The 18,834-nt window shown below is 44.0% G+C and overlaps 2 protein-coding genes across 4 annotated transcripts in view; both read left to right on the top strand.

Moving 5' to 3' along the window:
• Nucleotides 1-3,446, top strand: part of ATAD2 (ATPase family AAA domain containing 2) — a 38,320-nt gene extending 34,874 nt beyond the window's left edge. The window contains exon 28 of the mRNA XM_086741229.1: nucleotides 2,177-3,446. Coding sequence (XP_086597355.1) covers nucleotides 2,177-2,218 — 42 coding nt within the window. The 3' untranslated portion in view covers nucleotides 2,219-3,446. The remainder of the gene's footprint in view (nucleotides 1-2,176) is intronic.
• Nucleotides 3,447-4,638: 1,192 nt separating this feature from the next.
• Nucleotides 4,639-18,834, top strand: part of ZHX1 (zinc fingers and homeoboxes 1) — a 33,588-nt gene continuing 19,392 nt past the window's right edge. For 2 of the 3 annotated variants that reach the window (XM_086741228.1, XM_086741226.1), the window contains exon 1: nucleotides 5,776-5,916. The gene's annotated coding sequence lies outside the window, so the exon portion shown is untranslated. Of the gene's footprint in view, nucleotides 4,899-5,775; nucleotides 5,917-18,834 lie in introns of those variants that run through there. The other variant, XM_086741227.1, reaches the window with a different exon arrangement.

The raw sequence follows: 18,834 nt of genomic DNA, 5'->3' as shown, positions 1-18,834 counted from the left end.
AAATTAAGTATGAAACATAACAAGAGTGTGAGACTTTTCTCTAGTCTCACCATCATCTCTCTTCAACTAGCATGGCTCAAACATCTTTAATTTGACACAAGGAGATTTCTGCCTGCGAAGGCTTAATGCTAGAGAGTCAAACTCTCTAATCTCTTCCTCTAAGAGAGGATTTCTGAGTTGTCAGAACTCAGCGGAAATCTTCCAGAGCACCCACGGTCCCAGTCAGGCGTTCCCAGTATTGAGTCAATTTAGATGGGCTGGATGTTCAGTCTTCAGATTCAAGAATCCATTTGTCTTTGGGATGCTTGTGCCTGAGAACTGCTAAAATTCTTTATGCCTCTCACTCTGCCTTAAAAAAGAGGAAGCCTCTTCTCTTTGGGCCCTGGTCATCTCGATCTCTTCTTCCACATGCGATGAAGAGTTAGAACGGACGCTCCGTTCTGATTGTGCAACAGTGAGGATTGTTTGGATTCAGGGAGGCCATTCCTGAGAAATGTGCCATTCTCTCATCCAGTATAATGACGTGGGTTAGCATGAGAAGGGATTGATTTATGTTATCTCAGGGCTTGTGAGCTTTTGTGACCTCACTTCCACTGCTTAAATTAAAAAGGACTTGATTTCTTTGTTTTCTACTTCTGCCTTTAGCTTCAAGAAACACATAGCTCCTATGCAGAGTGACCGAGCTAGTGGGTCAGCAGCAAGCTCTGCTGTATGAAGAGACAGACTTTCACAAGTAATTCTTCATTGTGCAGAAAATAACATTTCCAGGTTTTAGTTGTGGCTTTTCAGGAACTGTCTCCTCTCTCTAGTTGTTGGGAGCCACTGTTGATACAGATCCAGAGGCTCTTGGTAGAGATGCATAGAGCCCCTCTGGCCTGCTCTCTGTTTTGGATGCATAAGGATGCCTTTGAAGCTGTGGCTATAGAGACACTGTGATGGTGGTAGCACATGGATTTGCTAAATATTACTAACTATTTGTCGTAGTTTAGTCCTGATTGGGACCAGACTACGCAGTCTCTCTCTCACTCCCCCCACCCTCCGGGAGAAGAGGGAGAGATAATATAAAAAAAATGGCTCGCAGTTTGAGATAAGAACAGAGAGAGATCCTTAAATTACTGTTAAAGGCAAAACAGGCTCAACTTGGGGAAAACTATTTATTATTAAAACCAAAATAGGATAATGAGAAAGAGAAGAAGATAACTTCCCCCCACCCCTCCCTCTTCCTGGGCTTAACATTCTACCTCCTTCCCCCCCGAGCGGCACAGGGGGTGAAGAGGGAATGGGGGTCAGTCCATCACACCTCACTTTATGCCACTCCGTCCTCCTTGGGGGAAGAACTCCTCACATTCCTCCCCTGCTCCAGCGTGGGGTCCCTCCCACGGGCTACATCCTTCATGAAACTGCTCCAGCGTGGGTCGTTTTTCTACAGGGTGCAGTCCCTCCGGAACAGCTGCACCAGCTGGCCCTCCACAGGCCACAGCCTCCTTCAGGCATCCGCCTGCCCCGATGTGGGGTCCTCCACAGGCTGCAGGTGGATCTCTGCTCCTCTCTGGGCTGCAGGGGGACAACTTGCTCCACCATGGTCTTCACCAGGGGCTGCAGGGGAATCTTGGCATTACTCTTCCCCTCCTTCACTGACCTTGGCGTCTGCAGCTGTTCCTCTCACAAGAAATTCTTCACAGGAGGCTCAGCCAGATGCCTCTCAAGTTCTCTTCACATCTCATCTCCTCTCTACTTCTTGCAGCCAGGCCAGGCCAGGCCAAGTCAGGCCCAGTCGGCCACCCAGCAGGAGGCCAGAGAGTGAGGGCCGCAAGGCCCACAAGGCTCGCTCCTCCCCGGCTCTGCCCGTGCTCAACTTCTTCACATCTTTGCTGCTTCTTTTTTTTTTTTGTTTTTCTCCTTCTTAAATACGTTATCACGGAGGTTTTATCATGGCACATTCTGCTACCAATTAGCTCAGCCTTGGCCAGCAGCGGGTCTGCCCTAGGCCCGTCTGAGTCCACTGAACAAAGGGGAGCAACTTCTAGCAGCTTCTTACAGAAGCTACCACCGTAGCCCCCCCCTAAACTGGGACACGTATGTATGTACAGATTCTATATTATTTTTATGAAGAAAGAAATAGAATTCTTAAGCTTTTATTCATGCTGACTGCCAGTTTGTCTTTTTTTCTTATTAGGAAATGAAGACAGAAATTGCAGCCTTCAGTTATTCTCAGTGATGCTTGATTTCAGCCTGCTTGACTTCTACTCTGTAATGTTTTCATTGCATGCTTTTATCTGTGTGTAATTCAAAAAAAAGATTACTTCTACATATATATTTATACATTTATTAAACAGATCTATCTTAAAATTTATTAGGAAAGCTCAAATAAAGTCCTTTAATTGCTTTTATTTGGTATTTTTGTCCTGACTATATCGTTTTATGTGATGTACCACTGTGATTGCCTCTGGAGAGCTGCAGATCTGAACATCTCCCAGCCAATTTCAGTACCTCTCTTTAAAAGAAAACGCTTGAAAACTTGATAAGACTTTTATCGTTGTTTTCCAGCTTGTGGGAACACGTTTTTCTGAAGTAGTCTGTGGTGCTGTATAGTCCACTGCATATTACGTAAAGGTTCTAAACCAAATCTCATTTTGGTATAGAAAAAGTAAATCCTTTAGAAACCTCTTAATGCAGTTCAGAGGAAATTTTTTTAATTACCTGAGGGCACCTCAAGTGGCTTTTATAGACTTAACAAGCTAAAGAAAGGATGGGGGAGAACCACGCTTGCCACAAACATGAGAACTTTTGCTACGGTCTAGTTTTGCCTGTCAAAAAAAACCTAACTTGAAACAAAGCGAGATTTACTACTGTAACTTTCTCAGGTAAAGTTTAGTCTTGCTTGTAATAATGACAATCTTCTTGATACTGGAGAATAGCATTTTAATGTAAATTGTTAGCTGCAGGTCAGGTGGCTTGTATTAGGATTAAATTGGAAATAGTTTTCTAGTTACCTGGAGAGAATTCTATCTGTTTATTACAGAAAAGTGAATATATTGTTGGTGATGAATATATTTAGGTAAAAGGAAAGCAATGGCTCGTTTTGAAGATGTATGCCTCTTCAAACCAGCAGAGACAATTTCTCTTGGGTAATTTGACAGAGTTATTTTTTAAAAAGTGGAGAATGAGAGGCAAAGTTTAATTATATGAGAATAAAATGTTATATATCAGTTGCAATAAAATATGTGGCACGATACATTGCTGTTGTGTTATGTCACCTCACATACACCTCACCCTGAATGCCTGACTGTGCAATCCCTCTGCGTCTGTTTGGTTTCTTACCTATGTTTTAGTCTTTTTGTTTTGTTTTGTTTTCTTTCTAGTGTGTTTGGACAAACATTTGTGCAGAATTTTTTCTTTTATCTGTGTTGTTTGGATGAGTATTAATAAAAAATGAATCACCTTTTGGTGGGGTTTGGTCTGTTCCATTTTAATCACAAAATAATTTAGGATATTAACAACCTTACATGTAAAAACCAGCATGAATCTTAAGACTTTAAAACAGGAACCGTATGTGAGCGGCTTACCCCCCTCTTGGTTTGTGTTGGTTATAAGGAAAAAGTAAGCACAGGAGGAAGAAAAAAGATACTAAGGTTTACGTTTTAATGCATTGTAGTACATGGGAAATGTAATAAAGGAATTAACATCATTTTTCCTTAATTTGATCTCTGCCTTGTCTGCTGTCGCTGGTTCTCGATGGGGTTGTGGGGGTGGTTTGCTGACCACATTCCCCAAAGTAACTGAAAAACCACACAAGAGTGACAGTGTGGGAATGAGGAGCCAAACACTTCGCTGGGACCAAAACTTTTGCTCTTCCAAGTTTTGATCGAACTCCTTCCTGGCACTAGGCTCGACAGGATACTGCAGCTCTACAGCTTTTTAAAAAACCCTGTAATTATGTAAATCTTGATCTTCCATGACCAGCTGTTAACCATTGACTGTTAACAGTTCCCGTAAGCCACATCTCTGTTTTATTTTCTCAGGGAAACAATCGTAGTGCCTGAACCAAAACGGCCAACAGTGATGAAAGAAATAGGATGTAGAAACGCCACAGTTCTGAGAAGTGCGCAGCGGGAGTTAAAAGTAAATACTGACTAAAACAGCTAGGTCTGTGTCCTAAAGGAAAAAGTCCCCTTTCTCCAAGTTTTGTAACCAAATAAAAGGGAATTGGGGGCGGGGGGGGTCCCCCTCACAGCCGTTAGTCCTGCGCTCACTCGCCCCTGGTTTGGGGCTCTGGACGCTGCGGCCGTGCCCTCCCTCAGCGACTGCTGCGGGCGCCCGAGGGAAACTCGGGGCTCCGAGTGCCTGGCGGCAGGGTCCAGCGCGGAGCCGGCATACGGCGGAGGCGTAGGAGTGGGCAGCGAGGGCACCGCAGCCACCCGGGAGCTCCGAGCCGCCGCCCCCGTTCCTCACAGCCGCGGCAGCTGCACGCCGGTAGCTTGGCTCGGCCGCAGGACGAACAGCCGCTGGACCAGCAGGCTGCTGCCTCGGCCGGGCTGAGCCGCCCCCCGCCTGGTGTCCACCGCCTGACGGGCGGGGCGGCGGCGCAACGGCTCCGCCCCCGCTCCCTGCCAGGGAGGCTGAGGTGCCGGCCGCCGCTGCCCGGTCTCCCAGCGCACCCGCCCCGGGGCACCGAGGCGCCGGGAGGATGCGAGTGGGCGCCGCGGGCGGCGGCGAGGCGAGGGCCCGGGCGGCCGGCGGCGTTGGGAGTTCCCGGCTCACCCGCCGCCCCCCCGCCCCAAAAGAAGTGCAGTAGTTTGTGAAACGCAAGATGGCGGCGCGGCCGTGAGCGAGGGCGGCAGGCGGGCAGGCAGGCGGGCGGCGCGGGCTGAGGGGGCGAGGCGAAGCGGCGCCGTCAGGTAGGGCCTCGCGTCTCTCGCCGCCTCTGCCGTGGGGGGAGAGGGGGCTGTCGGCGCCGGGAGGCGGGAGGGCGACTCGACCCCCCCCTCCCCCGCCCGCCCCGGGAGGCGTGCCCCCCGCATGGCCCCAGTTCCCCAGGGGAGCGGGCCGGGGGCTCTCCCGGCGGCGACGAGGCAGCGCCAACGCCTGCCACCCCACGCCTCCCCGGGGCAAGGGCGGCTCCTGGCCGGCGGAGCGGGCGGGCCGAGCCCGGCCCGGCGGAGTGGGCGCGGTGGGCCGGCTGCGCCCCGCCCGCCTCGCTATTGTCTGACGGCGACGGGCGAGCTGTCGCCGCGGCCGGGAGGCATCGGCTGCCGGGGTCGGCGGCCTCCGAGCGGGCGGGGGGAGAGCCAGGGCGTAACTTCCAGGCGGACTGCTGCCTGCCCCTCGGCCCGCAGCGGGGGCTTCAAGCCCTTGGCGTCCGAGGACGATCTCCTCTGCCCGGTCTTCCCTCCTCCGCCCCGCTGCAGCTGTCAGGCCGGGAGCCTTGTGCGTGGCTTCGCTCGCCGCGGGGCGGAGGAGCATTCGTCTGACTCGTCAGCCGCCGAGGAGAGTCGGCAAGTTCAACCCCGCTGCGCCCGCAGGAGCTGGCGCGTTCCCGCCCGCTGTCACCGGGCTGCGCGCACCCCCGCCGGCGCTCGGGCCGCCGGACCGACTGACAGGCTGACAGCCCGGCGGCAGCCGGCGAGCCATGAAGGGCTGGCTCCGGAGTTGCCTCGCATCCCGTGCCGGTGGCGTTGCCCAGCGGCGGCGAGCGTGGAGGAACAGCCCGCTGCATGTGCAGGCAGAGCTGGGGAAGATGTCTGCTTTACTCTCCGGGGGGTGTCTGGGCTGTGGGGTGCCTTCTGACGCTCGGCTCTCCCCTAGATCAGGATGTGCAGCACTCGAGATCAACATCGACTTCGAGAAGCCGTGTAATGGAGGCACTTCTGCATCTCTGAACTGGCTCAGAGCTTCTGCAGTACTCAGCGCTCTGGGGTAGGTACTCGGGCTTTATTTCGGAGCTGCCTGCGCTTTCTGGGAGCTGAGAGAGTTGACGGAAGGATGGAGAAGTTTACTCTGCGCCAAGTGTCATGGAAAACGGTGAAGGCTCAGATGTCGCTTGGTCTGCAAGCCAGCGTAGGTGCCACTTTTTGAAACCGAGATGTGCAGAGAGCATATTGGGGATGTCAAAGTGCCTGTCATCGTTGTAGAAATAAAAAGGGGCTTTTGTTATGAAACTTGTCAAAACAAAGATTCCATTAAGTGTAGGAATCAGAGGGGACTTTTTAAAGCTGTGCTGTTGGCTTTGACCAGCAGTCAGGTTTTTGTTTGCTTTTTGCTTCGAAGGATTTCGCACACAAATAAAGCAAGCCTGTGAGTACTCACAGAAACCCTGTTTAAAACAACCTGTGTGATGCAAACTATGCGACTGCCTCGAATTATGACCTCTGAGTGAGTGAGCGAGCACGCATCATTTACAAAACCCTTTCGGTACTGTGTTTAAACGTTGCCAGCAAGGCAGTCTGTTGCGCTTGTGTTACATGAAGCCCCCTGAGGTGACTGCAAGTAGATGATGTTTTTCATAACTAAAATTACTTGCTTTTAACTTCAAGCTGGTGGCTCTTGTGTCTTTGCTAGACTGAAAATCAGCCCTCTGCTACCACATTTGGCTATTGTGTGTGTGTACTATGATTGTCGCCAAACTTGTCTTTGTAAAAGACGGCGAAGAGCTTTTCTTTGTGAGGCATCCTTTTCTACTCTTGTAATGATTCTTATGACTCTCTTCTGGATTATTTCCTCTCTTGCAACACCCTTGGTGGTTTGTGCGTGGTTTAGCTGGATCCAGTGTCATGGTGTCTAGCCTTAATTGCTGTCATTTATCACTGGTGGTTATTATTGGAATAGACAATACCAGTATGTCATTGGAGTGTTAGAGCTGTGTCTTGAACAGTTCTACCGTTTTTGATTTCTCAGTACTGAAGAATTTCTGTCAATTCTGTCAAGAATTTCTGACTTTCTGCTATTGTTAGGATTCCTTTTGTTCCTAATGGACCGAAAAGACTGTGTCTTGCGTCTTGTGCTTCTCTGAGCAGTCTGCGGCAGTTCACTTAAGCTTATTGCTATCTCTGACCTTTCCTCTTGCTTTTCCCCCCCATTTGTTTATATGTAGTCTGAGGGAAAGAATTAAATTTTGGTTGACTTTTTCAGCTAGTTACGATTAACATTGGTGACCGTTTTGTTTTGATGTGACTTTGGAAGAGTCTTCTTTAAAACATAGTCATGTATCTTTGAAGTCAGATTCTTTCCTTAAATTAGAGTTCAAGATTTTTTCCAGCTCTACCAAATGAGAACTTTTAAAGCACCAAGTGCATATAAGCAGGGTTCAATTCTGTTTGCAGATGAAAAAATATAACCAAGGCACAATCACTTGTAGTTAAGCTATGGCTAATCTTTATTTCAATTATAAGTTTCTCTTTACCTGTCAAGCTGAGGTCTAGTGAAATGCAGGGTTTTTTTTTTTTCTGATTTTCAGAAGTCGTGAGCCTTTTTCAAAATTGACAGAATGATGTTTCCAGTATCTTTTTAATAAATTAAAGTCCAGTGTAATATCAGCATCGGGTCATGGTATGAGGAAAGGTTCCGAACGCTTTTAGCCGAGTGCGTGGATGTGCTGTTCTCTCCTGTGTGTTAACGGTCAATATTCCCTCCCTTTGTGCTTTAGTTGTGGAGTCATTGATCCAGAAATGTCCCAGATGGCTTGCCTCCCAAGTTGTCAGTGGCTTGTAAACAAGTGATGCACTTTTCAATACAGTACCATTTCCCCTTTTTCTTTTGTTTACTTGGTATTTCCTAAATAGGCAGCAGTATCGATTTTAGTGGTGTGGTCCTGTATCTCCCAGCTACGTGTCAGTAGCTTCCCCTTTGTTGAATAAATACAGTTTTCTGTTCTTATTTAAATTTTTAATCTTGTCAATTTAGGCATTAAAGCAGCTTCTTTCTTCAAGCTATTAAAGGGATGTGATTACTTATATTTTCAACATCTCTTTCATCATTGTTCATTCCAATTTATTGTCTTTATTCCAATTCATCTTCTCTCTTTTTTTCCTCTTTCTCTTTTTCAATTTTTTTTGTGGCTGTTTGAGGACCTTCCCAAATATTCCAACCATTTCACTGCGTGAGTCGGTGTTTCTTTTTCTGTGGAGGTGGGAGCCACCAAAAATTACACATTTCATTATCCTGTAGCAGCCAGATGGCATTTCATAATTCAGTGCCTCGCATCCCTTTAATGGATGGTTCATTTCCAGTTCTGTTGTGTTTCTGTCAAGAAACTAGAAGGAACTTCAGAAGGTCTGCTCAAGTCTTTTTCATATCCTTCAGAGTTCACTGAACTGTAACATAAATCAGCCCAAATTGAGCAAAAGTCTGCTGTTGTCGCTTGTGGGAAGATGTGTACCACTCTTGTGTCCTTAAGAGCTTTGAGATCATGGTAGATGTTGAAGTTCAGTAGAATTCAGTGAAAAAAGTATGATCTAAAAGGACAAGAACTGGAACGCAGAGTACATTTATTATATAGTTAAAAATATAAAAAGGAAAGGGCAGTATGATGCTAAAGCACAGAAACTAGGAAGAGTGGTGTCGACTAAAAGCGGAATGGATGTGAGAACCTTTAGAAAGAATGGTGAAGAACTTCGAATATGCTACTTTTTTTGCAGTCCTTAAATTATGTCAAAGATAGCAAAGAACTTAATGTTGCAAACATCCTTTAGCAGTGTGACCTCTGTTTGTGCCTAACAGGTGTAAAGGAACTCAGTATATTAGACGTGCAAAGAACAGGCTTCAAATTGTGTTTGGAGCCATTCAAGAAAGCAAGTTTGGTATTTTAGGTTCACTCTGTGCAACTTGGCCTTCCCCGGTGGCATTTTGCAGTCTTCTGCTCGCCTTCTTTATCCATTGGTCTCACTAGGAGTTGAAGGAATTTAACATGCTGCCAGGGGACCCACAATTTGAAGTCATTGCTCAAGGAAGCCTTGAAAGCTGGCAGCTTTGCTTAAACAGTGGGCAGACAGAACTGTGTAATGAAGCGTGCGTAACGCCAGCCCTCGCGCTTTGGCAAAGCCAGCATCGGTCTGTGAGCGCCAAGTTCACCCCAGGAGAGAGAAGGACGGAAAGCAGGTTTTGAACTTTCTTATGGTTATGGTGTAAGTTCCACACGCTCGGCACTCTGAATCTTCAAAGCGTCTTATGAACCACATATATTGTACGGGAAATAGCTGTTAGCTTACAATGAATACTGTGAATTAGACAATTGTTTCATATAGGTTTTAAGGCTTGAAACCTTGTTTGTAGGTTAGGAATGTGATTATTTTAACATTGCCTTATGAAGGCATTTCCTAGATGAAATGCATGTTTCTGTAGTCTGAGGCAGTCTTGGTGGAGGTCTCTGAGTTTGGCTTTTCCAAAAACTGAGGTGTGTTAGTATAAGCAAATCATAGAATGGTTTGGATTGGAAGGGACATTTAAAGGTCATCTAGTCCAACCCCTTTGCAAGGAGCAGGGACATCTCCAACTCGATCAGGTTGCTCAGAGCCCCATCCAACCTGGCCTTGAATGTTTCCAGGGATGGGGCTTCCACCACCTCTCTGGGCGACCTGTTCCAGTGTTCCACCACCCTCATTGTAAAAAATTTATTCGTTACCTCTACTCTGAATCTTCTTTCTTCTATTTTAAAACCATTACCCCTTGTCATAAACAAAGCATGGTACTAACATGATTGCCTTCTTCCTTGTGTTATAGTGGAAAGATGAGCTTTGTATGTCAAAATGCCATTGATTTTGAAACTTTCCTACTGGCTCTTTGCATGGATGTAAGGCTCTCTTTTGGTAATTAGGTGAAAATGTGATCTAGCAATGTTGTATTTGCTAAAAATACTAAAGGGTGCACAACAGGAAAGGAGTCAGGAAAGAACAATTATTACTACCTGGGCTGTAGAAGACTGGTAGTTAAATCTTATTTACAGCTGTGTGCTTCTTTAGTAAGTCCAGATTCCTAGTTAATCTTCAGAATACTTTCAAAATAGAAAAATACTGCCTTTTTAAACATAGGTCAGCTGCTCTCAGCAACATCAGTTGAAGCTGAGGGCACTCTGCAAATCAGAACTCTATAGGGAGTAGTTACGCACCTGGCAGCAGTTGCCAAGTGAGCTAGATGGAACAAGCCTGAAAACTCAGGGGTTTGTGTTTCTCAGTCAGATTGTCAGCAAGCTGAAACACATTTGTAGCTTCAGTGGAATTTTTGGAGCATTCAGCGCTGCACAATGTCCAGCGTTGTTTGCAGTGTTGAATACTTAATGGCTCTCTGTCCTCCAAACTTCTCAGTGGGGATCTGGACTGAGAAAAGGTTCACCATACCTGCAATATCATGAGTTAAAGTTTTTTGTGCATGGATCAGTTTGAGGAATTGGTGCCTGTACAAGATCCCTGCTGGCATTGAAAGTATCCTTTTAAATATGATGCAAACCCACACAACTTTACTCCTTGTATCTTAGGAGTGTTTCTGAAGATTGACTTGTTAATATATTTTGCTTAAATTTGTTGGAGGAGTTTGGGTGAGTGGAGAACTATTTTTTTTTTACTTAAAAGAAATAATTTAAGATGGAAGGAAACTTTTTTTTTTTAATTGAGATGATAACAACTTTGGGTGTTTGCTCTTATAGTCCATAAACATTAATTTTAAATCTGTGTCTTGACAAGTAGCACTTTTTTTTTTTTTTTTTTTTTTAATTGTCTAGTTCTTTGGTTCCTCCAGGGGAAGAATAAGGCCGTGTTAATATCAGCTGTTTGTTTCTTTTGGGGAAAGAAGAGGAGAGGAAAAAAAGAGTAATATTGAAGTAAAGTAAGTTTACTCTTTCCACACATAGGAAAGAAAGAGTTGTGTGCACATGCTTAGAAATCTATATAAAAATAATTGTATATAAAGTTCAGGGAGAGAGAAGTTTTAAGTTACTGAATGCACTGAAATTTTACTTCAGAATGCTTTGCTTTGAAAGCTTTCCAGTAGATTAATATTTGTGTGGATGATGACAGTGCGAACACTGTACCCTGTGGTCACACATGCTTACTGACAAAGAGCGAGCAGTACTTTTACTGCAGCTTAGGCCGGATGCATATGGGCACGAGCTAGTTCTAAGGGCAGAATTTGCAGATATATGCTCCTTTAAATGAGTGAATATCCTATTTCTGGATGTAATCCTCATTAAGTTAGTTTCTGTGAATTACTGAACAGGACCCCTCTTCCTCACCAGCCAATGTTTAAGTCCGGATGCTGCAGAGAGCTGACTGGAGAGACATGGGTTGAGGGTGAGGGCTTGCTGGAGGGTTGAGACTGAAGATTGCTTTGCACCAGAGCAGCTTCTCTGCACTGCTTTGTGTGGAAAGATTCAGTCATTTCCACCCAAAGCAATGAAATAAAAAGCTCAGTCAGCCATTTCGTCTTGAGATACTCCACCCTCCAAAACAAATATTAAAAAGAAAATGTAAGTTTGGGCCTATGCATATCCCAGTAATTACCACTGATTAAGTTGATGCTTGTAATTGGGATCTGGCCAGGCCATGTTTTGCAAAATGTTGGTATCTTTTTTTAATTTCAGTAGAGGAAGTTACAAGATTTATATAGTCCCTTTGATATTTTATTTACCCCAATAACTGCTTGGGAAGAAAAGAGTCTGTTTAGTTTACCTTTGTCCTAGATCCAGTTTTAATATCTAATGTTTAAATGAAGGAGGGTTGATCTTTATTCTTAATGATTCATGCTGCCTCAGAGCACAGTGGTTTCTAGTTGTGTGCTGCCTTTCCCACTGGGGGATGCAAACAAAAGAACAATAATTTCAGACTCCTCCTTCAGTTTCCAAGAGAACCTTAGCTGCTTAGGGATAGCTTTGAATTTTAAAAGCATTTTTCTTCCAAATTATGTATTGATTGCACACAAAATAGCAGTGCTGTAATATGCAATTTAAAACAAATGCATGATGGTGCTCATTTGCTTTTAATGCTGTTTTTTCCAGCAGAAAAACAAAAAGTGGATTCTGTTCCCATAAACCAGTCTTGCAAAATCCTTACAAACATTTATTAGTCTAGACACAAAATATTCTCACCCGGCCTCAGCTTGACGATGGCAAAAAAAAAAAAAAAGCAAGCTAATATTGTACTTGGCTGTCAAAAAAAAAAAAAAAGAGAAAGAGAAAAAAAAAAAAATAAGAAAAGCTTGCCCCGGGCTAGTGAACCAGTAACATTTTGCTGAGGCTGCCTACAACAACAGATGCATCTTATTCCCATGGGGTTTCCAGGCCTGCCTTTTCTCTTATGCTAAACTTGGATGCTCTCATAAACATTCTCTTAGAGTACCACCCCCAAGTCGTATCCTGGGCTCTTCTAATTTGGTTGATATAATAATGAAACTAGACATGTTAGTCTTCCCTCTCCTTACCAATCTTCATATTCCTCTATCTCCTCTTAGCTATAGTTTAACTAATGTATTAATTCAAAAACAATCCTAATATATGGGAACTGGAACAATTGAGAAGAATCAAAATGGTTTAAAATAGGTGATTTAATTGCACTTTAAATCTACACGTAGGGAACCTTGATTTAAATGATTTCTTCTAATCTTGGTTTGCATTTCTGCATTTGATCACTTTCATAAATGGTGAGTGATTCTCATTGTTTGATATCATGGTAGTTTGCAGAGTTTTGTTTTGTAAAGGGATAAGTTGTATCGGTGTTTATTTTATCAGTCCTTTACCTTAACATACACTCAGAATATTTTTACTTTTTGTCATTTTCTTAGAAAATAGTGAATTATGCATATCTTGTTTTTCAGATAATGATTACTTCCTGTTATTCTCAATTTGTGACAAACTACATTTGGTTGGAAATTAAAATTTAATTTAAAATTCCCCTGAACAGCATAACATGTCTGTATTATTAATTAAACTACTGCAAATACATAGAATATCTAAAAATATATTTATTAAAGCATGACTGTATTGTTTTTTGAACCTACTAGATTAAATGTATTGTTTCTGTGATGACATATCCATGTCTGTTGAGATTTTAGCCCTGGCAAAGCTCATGCTCAAACCTGAATTGGAGATCTTGTACAGAAAACAACCTGTGCTGCCTTTTCAACTTCGAGGCAGGACACTCCTATCATTCAGAAAATAATTTGTGTCTTCACTGAGTGCAAGTATCTACACAGTGAATGTCTGTCTATAAGGTTAGTCATTGACTGCCACTAATTCAGTATTTTCCTTGAGAATTTCCGGTGTAGTTAACTAAGACAACTTGCTTCTAAAAAAAAAATAATTGTATGAACTAAAACTGTCCATTTTAATACTTTTTTTTTTTCTCAGTGCTTTTATCCCATTAATAAAAACTTACCTGTTTACGGTTAGAACAGTACTTCAGGCAGTCATCAGTGATTTTCATGAGGATGACTGGTTTAATCTTGGTAAATTAGATAGGTGTTACTCATATGAGGGCATGTATTCAGTGTGTTCTTGAAACAAATTAACAAAGTGTTTCTGACTAAAACTGATTTTGATTTTCCTACTCTAAATAGTAGGAGGTTTGAACATAATACTGATTCTTCTCTTCCTTCCCCCCCAACTCTGATGCTATCCTATTTTGTGCTGTGTAAATTTTTTTAGGCTTTTCTGTTGCTTCTTAAGTGTATTTTTATCAACACAGACACTATTTTTTAAATAAAATTATTCTGCCCACTCTCATTTAAATCGAGGAGAGTATGATTTTGACCTTAGGATATTTATGAAGCTTTAAACCACCTATACATTTTAAAACAGAACTAATTGGTTTTTTTGTGGTGTCTAAATCTAATGCAACAAAGAAGCAAGCAGCCTCACACTATTCATTTTAAGCACAGTGTTTTAGTTAGTTAACTACATACTTTCCACTTAAATCCTCTTGTGCTGATTTTCCACCATTGGTGAGAGACAAAAAGTGAATCTGGGTAGTCTGTTTTCTGTAATCCTCTCTCTTATTTCCCTGCCAGGACTGAACATTTGAGGTTTGCGTTTCTCCTGCAAAACTTGCTCACGTGACAGGCAGCTCCAGTAGAACAGGGCAGAAGGTGCAGCCTCTGGCTTGCCTTTGGCCAGTAACTCCCAAACTGGAGGTTGTCCTCTGGAGCAGGGCTCTGAGCAGTTAGGAGAGGGGTCACGTATTTGATGGAAATTAAGTCATGGAGGTGAGGTTCAGAGTCCAAGTTTGGGGTGTCAGACTAGATAACAGGGGAGCAGGGAACCAGCCTGGTGGAAGACTTGATGATTCTTGCTGGCGTACTTTGCTGCTGCATCAAAGGCCTTCATTTAGGTGAGCCAGGAGCAGTGTGGGACAGCACTGGGCTGTTGCTGGGCTCCTAATCCGGCAGTGCTTGTGAAGTAGAATGTGTTAGACACAGAGACTGCAAGCCTTCTGCTCCTTGTGCTGTGGGCTGAGATACTTGTTCTGGTCTGCTGACTCTTTAAGACCCTTCATTACTCTGTGGTAACTTGAGTACACAGTCTTCTCTCTGACTCCCAGAGGTGACTGTACTGTGAGATTCAGCCTTTTTATTCCACATGTTGTACTTGGAAGGCTCTGTAGTTCCCCATCTTTTACCTTTTTTGTCGCTGGGCTGATTGGCAGTAAGCAATGTTTATCGACTCTGTGAAAGCATGATGGTGGGAGGGAGAGGGGGGATCAGTCTTTGTTACACACAGAATAAGACATTATCTCCCACAGAAATCAGCGGGAGCATCTAAGTAGTACAGTACAGTACTCAGCAGGGAGGTAGAGTCAGGTCACTGTTGCAAATAAAAATGCTTTGCTTTTTGCAAAGGTTAACTTGGTACACAGTGGTATTTTAGTAGATAGTTGAGACCTGCAGAGAGTGTTTATGCAGGCAGTTTGGGCTGCCCTCCTTCCTTTTAGTTAAGCTGAAACGTCCCAAAATCCTGGGGAGCAAAATTAGAGTAGAAGGGACTTCTGGAAATCATCCAGTCCAGCCTCCTGCTCAAAGCAAAGTTAACTGAACCTGTTGGAGTGGGTCCAGAGGCTGGTCATGAAGATGAGCAGAGGGCTGAAGCAGCTCTCCTGTGAGGACAGGCTGAGAGAATTGAGGCTGTTCCATCTGGAGAAGGCTCTGGGGAGACCTTATAGTGATCTTCCAGTACCTCACGGGGGTTTACAGGAAAGCTGGAGAGGGACTTTCGACAAGGGCATGTAGTGATAGGACGAGGGGTGATGGCTTTAAACTGAAAGAGGGCAGATTTAGATTAAATATAAGGACGATATTCTTTGCTAGGAGGGTGGTGAGGCACTGGAACAGGTTGCCCAGAGAAGTTGTGGATGCCGCATCTCTGAAAGTGCTGAAGGCCAGGTTGGATGGGGCTTTGAGCAACCTGGCCCAGTGGAAGGTGTCCCTGCCCAGGGCACGGAGGTTAGAACTGGATGATCTTTAAGGTCCCTTCCAACCCAAACCATTCTGTAATTCTTTGAACTGTGAGATATGATTGTTTGAAGTCTCTACCAATTTTTAAAAGCTTCCAAGGCTGGAAATTCCTTAAAAGTTCCCAGTAGATCTTGACAGCCTCTCCAGACAGCTGGTTACAGTTCCTTACTGGTGCTGAGGTGCTGTTACTCTGCCATCACCATGCCCCTAAAGTGATGTTAATCTGTAGCAGACCAAGAGTATGTTGGTGTTGCAGTAAGACGCAGGTAAACCTGTGCTAGCTTGACAGTCTAACCCTGGTCCTGGCAGTAATTCAGTGTTGCACGGGGAATACTTGCACTTAGTGGCAGTGACCAAGTGCCCTGAATATGGAGAGGAAGACTTAAGTGTTGTATTTATGTTGTGAAAGTGCTGCTGCATGACCATTGTTGGTTGGATCATGTCAGGATAACATCCTGAAGAACTTCTGTAAGATGGGCTGAGCTTGCAAGCATGAATACAAAATTTTTCTGCATCTCTCTGCTATGAAGGAGTCTGTCAGTAGGGACTAGGTGAATTCTTGGTTTTGCCAGTCATTAGTTTATGTGATCCAGCTTACAGTTGTAAAGTGTTATATGACACTGGAAGCATTCTGGAGCCACATTTAAAAAAAAAAAAAAACTTTTAAAATATCAGCTCCAAAGTCACATTTTTTACTTCCTAAGTGGAGAAGCAAATCACGTGGCAAAGAAAATAAAGGACTTTTTGTGCACTCTGTGCTTCTTGACCTTCTCACAAAGTGGTAGCAGACGTAAGAGGCTGGAGGAGGCTTTAAGGAGGGCATGGGGTGGGAAGCAGGTGGGTCTGGGGCATGCAGAAGAGGTTCTGAGGAAGCATGTGTGACCAAAAGCTCGTGGTAGAGAAGGCTCTGAAGAGTAGCTGCAGCCTGGATAATGTGCCTTAAAGTCTTCACTTTGACATGTGCTAACCTAGGTCCGTGCAACAGAACTGTAATTTTTTGCTTTTCAAGTGACACTCCAAGTCCTTGCTTTTTCCTCATTCGTAAAACACTGCCTCATACAAACACTGGGTTTATACATTTTTTTCAAGTATTTTGGGATCCTTTACAAGTGTACTTAAATTAAGGGTCTGTATCCTGGTATATGCACGTCGGTGTGTACGTGCAGAGCCTGCAGCGGTGTGTGTTAGTGTCACCTGGTGAGTCCATTGTAAGTCCTTGTTTTCAGTTTCTTATGATCATTGAAATGAGAATTTCTCACACATTGTTTCTGTTTGGAGGCTGCTTTTGTTCTCTGTTCATTGAGTTTTGGGGGAACATTCAGCTGGTTCAAGAGCAAGATTAACAGTGAGGAGGGAAGCAAGGAGGAGAAGAGAGGCAATCTCAGTGTAAAAGCTTTATTATGTTTTGTTTTCTGAACAGCTCTGTGCCTTGGGGATTTGACACAGGCAAATTGGATCCTTGAAGTTTGGCAAGGATGTAGCCCTGAGGTCTGAGAAATGCATTCCACTGTTGGGGAAAAAAAAAAATTGGCAGAATTATTAGTCATAATGTATCACCACCTTTTTGTATCCAAGGCAGAATTTGCAGAATGTTCTTTTACCTGCTCTTGATCATACTTTTATGCCTGTCATGCACACTTGCAGGCTGCTTTAAACGACCTGTATTAAATTGAACCACCTCCTCCTCCATCTATCTAAGTTATCGTACTGGCATGCATCAATGTGGTCCTTAAGCTGCTGCTGCTTCTTGTGCACCTGCAAATGCCACTGGCCTGGCAGAAAGTATGAAAGCATTGGGAGCTGGTAAGCCCTGAGGCCTGGTCCTGCTTGTTTAAAGGGGTAGAGAGCTCCCAAGACCATTAGGTGCTGCTGAGAAGTTATAATTTTGCTAGGGTGCCAAGCAGATATTAATGAAAGCAGATAGCAGGCAATTTGAAATCTGGTTTCCAATGTGACGAGGGCACGTATGGTTAGTGGCAATCAGTGGAGGAGGGGGAGAGGAGAGGGAGACAATCTGTGCTGAGCTGTGTCACCTTTAAAAGCGCGGGGGTTCCTGTATAGCACAAGGGATGATTAGAGAATGAGTCGGGCTCTCCAGCGAAGGAGACCATCTGTAGGAGTGCTGCTTTGGTCTCTGAAGAAGCTGAAAGGTGTCTGGGGACACAAACTCTGGCAAGTGAAAGGAAGATCTTGTACTTCCAGCACTAGACCAGGGCCTGGGAAAATGAAGATCTCTAGACATTTTTCATCTGGGGAAAAAAAAAAAATGCAGATTCAAGTCAAAAGGAGCATTTTGTGAAATCATGTCTGTGCCAGATTGTTTCATTTTAAAGAAGGAAATCCCAAGAGAATTAAAACCTTTTGTTTTGATGTTTTAAGGAGAAACTTTTTTGATAAACATTGTTAAAACTGATCATTTTTTACTGTTCGGTTTTTTGAAAAGCCAATATAAAACATTTTGGGGATTGAATTAAATGTTTGTTCAACCCAAAACACATTTTAAAATCTTTTCATGGCAATAATTTATTTATTCCTCATTTCCTTTTTCTGTGTAACAGCACAGCAATCAAAACAAAACATAACTGTAACTCCCTAACTCTGCTGCCTTTTCATTGGTATGATAAGCATTTACAGAAGTCTGATAGTCACTTTCAAGAATAATCATGCAGAGATGTCTGATTTTAAAAGTACTGAGTGCTCACAATTGGAATTGAACACTTTAGAGACTGAAAGGGAAAGACCTGCCTATTGAAGTTTAGCTGCCAAGGTGACTGGCTCACACAGAAAATGCATGCTTATGTGACTGAGAAGCAGAGACATGCGCCGTGTGTGTTAAGGGTGCTTCTTCATCAGTGCACCTATGATTGCTAAGTGCTTGTCACGTTTGATCAGTAGTTTCTATATGATCGGACATAAAAACTAGTTACGGCTTTGTGTGTCAAAAGCAGTGGCACGAGTTACTGTCCTCACTGAGAGGTACCTGGGGGATATTTCATAGTAGAGAAAGATAATCTAGGTCATTTAGTGGTCTCTTCTGGCCTGGAATTCTGAAGTTTATTTTGATGTAACCTGCTCATTACCCATTAAAACCAGTGAGGCTAGGACGTAACTGAGAAAGTCCAGTCACATGTCCTATGGCAGGCTCCTTTCAGACTCCACTGGACTTTGTGTTGGCTTCCCAGTGCTGCAGCGTGGGTCTGGGTTTGGCATACCCTGAAGCTGTGTGTGGGTGGGTAGTACGGTAGCTTTTGGTACGTGCCTCCCTCATGACAAATTGTAGTGCGGCAAGGACCCTAAGCATGCCCTTATCTTTGTAGCACACGTGAAGTCCTGCTGAAATCAGTTTGACAAGTTTTGCTCCTGTATTGACTTAGAACCAGACCTCGTTTTAAAATGGGAATTAATTGT

Source organism: Chlamydotis macqueenii, chromosome 2 (genome assembly GCF_036417535.1).
Source record: "Chlamydotis macqueenii isolate bChlMac1 chromosome 2, bChlMac1.mat, whole genome shotgun sequence".
Classification (NCBI taxonomy): domain Eukaryota; kingdom Metazoa; phylum Chordata; class Aves; order Otidiformes; family Otididae; genus Chlamydotis; species Chlamydotis macqueenii.
Note: the sequence above shows the minus strand (reverse complement) of the source record. Positions and strands in the feature narration are given on the sequence as shown.